This window comes from Littorina saxatilis, linkage group LG14, assembly GCF_037325665.1.
Source record: "Littorina saxatilis isolate snail1 linkage group LG14, US_GU_Lsax_2.0, whole genome shotgun sequence".
Lineage (NCBI taxonomy): Eukaryota > Metazoa > Mollusca > Gastropoda > Littorinimorpha > Littorinidae > Littorina > Littorina saxatilis.
In genome coordinates this window covers 18,401,118-18,408,617 of record NC_090258.1, presented here as the reverse complement: position 1 = coordinate 18,408,617, position 7,500 = coordinate 18,401,118, and the positions used below count along the sequence as shown (strand labels likewise).

The window sequence follows — 7,500 nt, the reverse complement described above, 5'->3', positions numbered from 1 at the left end:
GTGATATAGTGGGGCTCGTATGTTGCAGACGCACTCATAAATCATTCACATCTTGCAACAAACATCATACTTTGTGATATTGTTCCTTATAATTATTTAAGGGATTTCAGATACAGAGCCACTTCAGAAATCGGTTTTTTTTGTTTTTGATAGGGAATAAAAGGCTGCATTTACAGCAGACGAAATTCGTACCAAAAGCGCTCAGCAGTAAATATTCCCAACTCAGCAAATGTAAAATTCAATGGTTTACCATGCACCAGAAGTTGTCTGCTGATAACACATGCATGACATAAATACTGTTATGGGTATTTTTGTGTTCTGGTATTTAATTTGATCGTTTTTAGAATTTTATATATCCGCAGCATGAACATTCAAGATGGCGGCCTCCGCAACATTGCGTGTTTTGATTTGAGCGAAAACAACGTTTCTGAAGGTAAGTTTTCAAGAATACGCATCCATTCACCAATGTCACATCATTTTACTGTTTAATTCTCCCCTGGGGTCTGTTATTCATCGGGTGAAGCGCTGAAATGCAGAGACTTTGTTTAATCTTGCAATAGCTCATCAGCTGGATTGTGATGCTGATAGATCTAGATCTATCTGTTGATTACAAGTAAGGAAATCATGATCGCCACGCTGGTGATTTTAAACAGATTAAACGAACTTTGAATAAAAGGCGAGGAGAAAGAGATTGTTCATGGTATGATAAATGATTAGTCCTGCCTACGTTAAGGACTTCCATAAGGTGGGGAGGGGTAGAGTCAAAAACTGAGTGAGGGTAGGCCAGATAGTAGGATGACCAGCTGGAGATAAAAACACTCCACTCCCCATGTCTTTACAGTGTTGTGATCAAACTTTCAAAGACGGTAGGTAACAGACAAAAGCATACAGTGTATGCTAATCAAATGAGATAAGTGGTTTTGAAAAATGAAGAGGTACCGCTCTTTGAGTTTTACAATTTTGGTTTGTTGCTTGTTTCTCATCCTTTTGCTAATTTTAAGTTGACCTTGCATTGGTGTGAATTTTATTTTTACAGGATATATACAAGAGTTACACCACATACCGGTTCCTGGGAACAAGCGTTCTGCATTTATTCCGGTGCCACAGAAGGGAGCTGATTTCACTAGTACTACTGTATCAAGGTTTGTTACCTAATACATCTTAACAGTAAGATTTTGTTATTTGTATTAATTGGAACATGTTTGCACATCATTTGTAAGCGACCTCTGTGAATTTGATGGGTTTAACGTACGAACCCTCACTATGGTCAACATTCTGTTAGCGACTGTTTGAAGCGAATAAATGTAGCGGTCAGAAAGATTCCAGAATCAGTTGGGTCACTGGAAACTGTGTTTGTTTGTTTTTTTAACCTGAAACAGTAAGAATTATACGAATTCATGAAATACAATTTTCTTTCATTTTGGTCTGTTGTGTGAAGACTTGCTAACCCGGCTTTGACCGACTCTCTGAGATAGTAAACATTATTCAAATACATTCAAATAAAAATGTCACTTTTCATCTTTTGTGTGAAGGGTACCCCAGGCTGATTTCCTGCACCATGGATGTAGAGGAGGCCAGACAGTCTGCTTCTCATTCCAGCTGTGTTGCGTTTTTTTCTGCTCGTGAAGTGTATCGCCACATTGCCAAAGCCATTGGCCAAGAGAAGTCACCCTGTCTGCCCATTTTGCATAGCCTTACAGGCTGTGACACTATGTCGTTCTTCAATGGTATTGGGGAATCAGAAGGCTTGGGAAGTATGGCAAGCATTTGAAGACGTCACTCAAACTTTCTTCAGGTTGTCTGCTCCTCTTTGTAAGCTGAGTACCACTGACAGGGCAGCACAAGAGCTTTTTGGTGTACATTTGTAGGACAAAACCAGCAACGTACTGGGTGTAAACAGTGCTAGACGGTACCTCTTCAGTAAAAAGAGCTGCCAAATTGACCATAATCCCCTTACAAGTGCAGATGCTGCTACAGGACATGAGATTGAGAAGAGCCATCTACCTATTAGACTTCCAAACTCTGTGGGCTGGCAGTTCAAGGCTGGAAAGTGGGAGTCATTCTGGACGAGCTTTCAAGAGGTATCCAGCGTGTGCCGAGAACTCATGAGGTGTGCCTGCAAGAAGAGCTGTACAACAAAACGCTGCAAATGCTGCTAAGAAGGACTGCAGAGCACAGCTCTCTGCAAATGTGCTTACATGCCTGTGAAAACTGTCAGCATCTAAACTGTGCAAAAATATTATTGCACCCATTTTCATACCCCTACTCAAACTTTTATTCCTGTGTCATTTTATTCAAACTGTCTATGCCATTAAAGGCTCGCATCTTCGCTATCTGACACATTTTTTTTTAACATCATCATTTACGCCGTCAAAATAAGGATACCCTTGACGTGACAAAGAGATGTGACAAAAACTTCGGGTACCTTTTAAAAAGCCGACGACAATTCCTGAGGCACAACTGGGTCACTGTTGTATACGAAGAGAAAGTCAACTTGATTATCCATCCAGAACAGGTTGTTTTATTTCGCCATCTTGCATATTTCTAGTGTTGTGCCATTGTATCTACTGATGTATGTGTCGATCTCACGGATGAGATGTTTATGTGTCAAATTTGAGGGATACCCAAGTCCAAGTAGCAATGACCAAGTGGGTTGCGTTGAAACTTTCAGGAATGTGTGTCTACGCACGAGGCGTAGTTCAACCGTTTGAGTACACTTTCAAATCTTCACGAAATAATATTTTAAAAACTGCCACAGGTTTGTTGACTTACATCCCACATATTTTTGACTTCGCATGTATATATGACAGATGGTTGTTTCAAGTACTGCCAAAGTTTCTTTTGAGTATAGACACTTGCCGGAATGTGCTAGTTGTGTAAACACATGAGAACAAACAACGTTTTCGAAATACAGCGATTATGAATTTTAGTCGACTTTTGAGTTGATACATTACATTTTTATCAGTTTTATTTTGGGGGTACCCTTATTTGGGCGGCGGTCAAATAACCCATGTAAAGGCCACCTTTTATCTTAAAAGTGTTCCAGTTAGCCAAGTTGAGTGCCCTCAATAGCATACATTGAATATAACAGCACAGGAATGAATGTTTTCGTTTTGGTATGAAAATTGGTGCAATATATTTATTTTTGCACAGTTTAGGTAATCCACAAATTCTTCAACCCTGCCACCCACACCGTCCAATCATTCTCTGCACCAACAATACATGTATTGTTTTGTTTAAAAATGTGTTTGTGTTAGTTTCTATTGCAAGAGAATGTCTTGTAGCATCAAAAATGCCTAAATACCCTTTTATTGGCGGCCATTTTGAAAATTGTAAAAAAACTACTGATTTCTTAATTTTTTCACGGTGGCTCTGTATCAGGTTTTGTTAAGCAAAAGCAAATGTCCATTTACGCCAAATTTGCTGTTAATCACATGAAGTGAAATATGCCTAACATACCCAACCGTTTACACTGGCGGCCATTTTGAAAAATTGTTTAAAAACTACCCATTTTTTTATTTTTCGCGATGGCTCTGTATCAGGTTTTGTTAAGCACATAAAACTCTTCATATTTGCTTAATTTGGTGTTTGTTGCATGATTTGAATGATTTTGCAACATAGGAGCCCCACTAATATTGTTGCATCACTCCCACAGGAACTTGTATCCAATCGCCGGTCGATCATTATTTACTCCTTATTCCATATATTTGCTCCTTATTCCATACAGTCTACTACTACTACTATTTACTACTAATAAGTAGTAAGAGTAAGCATGCAGCAGTAAATAATAAGCATGCAGGAGTAAATAATTTTCGACAGGTGGTTGGATACAAGCTCCTGTGATCACTCCCAACTGGTTAGGGAAAAAGTCGTCTGCTCCGTAGCCATTTTGTTATGATCACGTGACAAAGTTGATTATCACGTGACACTTTTGCCATATTTGGAGTTGTTTATACATCCGCGAAAGATAGCTTGCTTGAAAGTGTCTTACATATAACAATTCCTTTCTAAATTTAAAAATTACACAACACCATGAAAAATCATTATCGACGATCGCGAATCTGCTTATTATTTAAGTTATTGAGACATCCCAGTGCACTAAGGGATTTATAGAGCAAATCGAGAAAATTCATTATTGAACGAAGCGCATAGCGCTGAGTTCAATAATTATTTTCGAGATTTGCTCTATAAATCCCTTAGTGCACTGGGATTGTTTCAATAACGATATTGTCGGTACCGCCAGAGAAAAAAGAAGATACAACACGCACATTTTGCTACGCGCATTTGAATAGGCATAACTGTGTGGTCAGGTCGTATAGAAGATCTACTTTTGTGTGGGCTGTCTCGTGTGTTGTGCTTTCATCACACGCAAACTCTTGTTTTAATTTCTGTTGGTAAATTCCAGTGTAGCGTTAAGCTAAACAGTGATGATCTTTCTCTCATTTGAACTCGGAGAAAGGACTGTGCTTTCAGTTATTTGCGGTTCGAAACCTTCATCGAGCTTCGACAGATTGACTGTGCAGAGTTGTGCCCCTTGCCAAGGTCGACGGAAAGCCCATTTTCAAAATAAACGTGGCATGTTTTTCGTGTGGTATCTTCCCTCATCGGGGAGTCTGGTACTAAATATGAACGGTAAGAATGCTCTGAACCCTACACGTATTATATCCCCATCGTTTTATCGTTCACATTTGCCTAACATGTTAATTTGCTGAGCGGGATTTATGTCGTCTGCTAGGCTATTGCACTGAGTCTCATTTCAAAAACAAAAATTGCTCGTCCCGTTGCACTGAGTCTGCACACATAAAGCAGGCTGGTAATAAGTCTTATATGTGGTAAGAACGTTCTAAACCCTACACGTTTTCGATTCCGATTGTTCTTGCCTTAAAATAAACGGAAAGCATTCATTTACTGAACAGATGCAGTCGTATTTCAGTGTAGTCTGCTACGTGCTGATCTAGCTGCGACGTTATCGGAATAACACTTGTGTTTTCTGTTAGCTGCTGGGAATTGTATACTAACTCATCATTTGGTAATGTGGATAATAAGGTACATGCCACCAACATGGCATAATTATGAGAGGAATCTTCGCAAGTCGAAACTGAAAAATTAGACACAGCGGGTTCTATTTTTAGATCAGTGCAACTGTGGGCGGCACAGGCGCATGCAATCTGTCAGAAAAACAACACTTCTGCTTTAATTGAAAAGCAGGACATTTATGGTCATAATCATTGGTATTGTGGAGAATATAAGCTACATGTCATTAATTAATTCTGAGGATGAGAGTACAGTCTCGCTTTGGCAAAGGGTGTAAGAATACGCTCTGTGGAAAAGTTAGCGCACTCCAGGAGTGCGCTAACAGATTTAAGCGCATCGCCATTAGCCAATCAACTGGTTCACATCAGTCATGTGACACCAGTACTTACTGACAATTATTATTATTATTGTGATCATTTTTATGCGCCTAATCTAGATATAGCCCTAGGCGCTTACATATTAATTTCTGCCGTTTGAAATGGAATTTTTTACAGACAGACAGACAAACAGACATTTTTTACACACAATATATAACGCATTCACATCGGCCAGTAAAGCTCAGTAGCCTATTAGGCGAGCATTCACCTTTCACGGCCTTTATTCCAAGTCAAACGGGTATTTGGTGGACATTTTTATCTATGCCTATACAATTTTGCCAGGAAAGACCCTTTTGTCAATCGTGGGATCTTTAACGTGCACACGTACACCCCAATGTAGTGTACACGAAGAGACCTCGGTTTTTCGTCTCATCCGAAAGACTAGCACTTGAACCCACCACCTAGGTTAGGAAAGGGGGGAGAAAATTGCGGCCTGACCCAGGGTCGAACACGCAACCTCTCGCTTCCGAGCGCAAGTGAGTTACCACTCGGCCACCCAGTGTGTGTAACACATTACGAAAAGCTCTAAATATGTAAAAAATCGATTTCCTCTCCAGAAAAGGAAAACAAAGGGATAAATGAGATCCGAAGGGAAGTAACTCATTTTGACCTGAGTTCAGGATGGGGAAGAAGCGTGCTTGCACATCAACACGACTGTTATCCTTGATCTTGTCAGTTCTGATGCAACGTTACCATAAACATAATTAGGTCAACATTCTGACAGGTAATACAAATCAGCGTGCACTTTGATGTGGGTCCTAGATGACAAAGATCACAAGCAATGTCGTTTGACAGCTATATCACAGACACGTGCAGTCCCACACAGTCACACACACGCGCGCGCGGGTAGGCAGGCAGATACACACACAGACACACACTAGACATGCACACACACACACACACACACGCGTGCGCGCACGTACGCACGCACGCACATACACATTGACACACACACACACTTGAAACACACACACACACATACACACACACACAGACACACACACACACACACACTCTGGCACTGACACACGCATACACTGACAAATACACACACACACACACACACAACCAGACTCACACACACACACACACACACACACACACACACACACACACACACACATGTCATATGAGAAAGAGAGGGGTATGTGGGGGTAGGGTTACATTTAATCAAAGCAGGAGTGCAGACGCCCCGACACGCATGTCACGTAACATTAGTGTACGGACTATATAGCAACAGATCCAGCAACGTTTATCCCATTCTACTCAAATTCCCTCGAGATTTCTTAATCGCTTCACCACCACAGAACCGCTACTCCTTCACAATGTCAGCACTAAGGGTTTCCAATGCTGCTGTCTTCTTCGCTGCTGCGACTATGATGACGACGCTGATGACGATGATGATGATGACGCATGTTGCCGCACAATTCAACGGTGTAGAACCGGATGGTCCGTTGCCTGCCAGATGTGCCGCCGTCTCTTGCGTCAGACCGCAGTGTACCCCTCCCAGGGTTCTGAGACGAGAATTCAATGGGTGCTGTCCCGTGTGCGTCTTCCAAGCTGGTAAGTGTGTTAATTCAGGGCCGGACCCAGGGGGGGGTTCCTGGGGTTCCGGAACCCCACCCCTGGAAAAAGCATGTACCTTGCTTTGACTTTTGTTAGTTTTACCACCAAAACAATGCTGCTCTTAACCCTCAAAACAAGGCCCAGAATGCACCAGATTGCACAGATTTTAACCGTTTTTCAAAAAATGTCCGGGGGAGCATGCCCCTGGACCCCCTAGTTCGCGCGCCTGCTTAGCAGGCGCGCGCTTGTGGCTTCGCCACTTCGCTGATTTGCTCCCCCCCAAAAAGGAGGAAGCCCCCCCTTACAACTCATTTGGTCCGGCCCTGTAATTATTAACTGGTGCACCTTGTGTTTTTTGTTTGTTTTTTGTATTGTATATTATCGTGATTGTATTGTATTCTTGTATTGTATTGTATTGTATTGTATTGTATTGATTGTATCACAGCCCGGCTTCGTCAACATCACGGGCCAAAGAATCTGGACACAACCATCGTCGAACGCTGAAGAAGAAGAAGAAGTACTT

At 41.5% G+C, this 7,500-nt stretch overlaps 1 protein-coding gene across 1 annotated transcript in view; it reads left to right on the top strand.

Annotated features, from left to right (window-relative positions):
- The first annotated feature begins 6,622 nt into the window (after window positions 1-6,622).
- Window positions 6,623-7,500, top strand: part of LOC138946660 (uncharacterized) — a 2,382-nt gene continuing 1,504 nt past the window's right edge. The window contains exon 1 of the mRNA XM_070318086.1: window positions 6,623-6,974. Within this exon, the coding sequence (XP_070174187.1) occupies window positions 6,737-6,974 (238 nt within the window). The 5' untranslated portion in view covers window positions 6,623-6,736. The remainder of the gene's footprint in view (window positions 6,975-7,500) is intronic.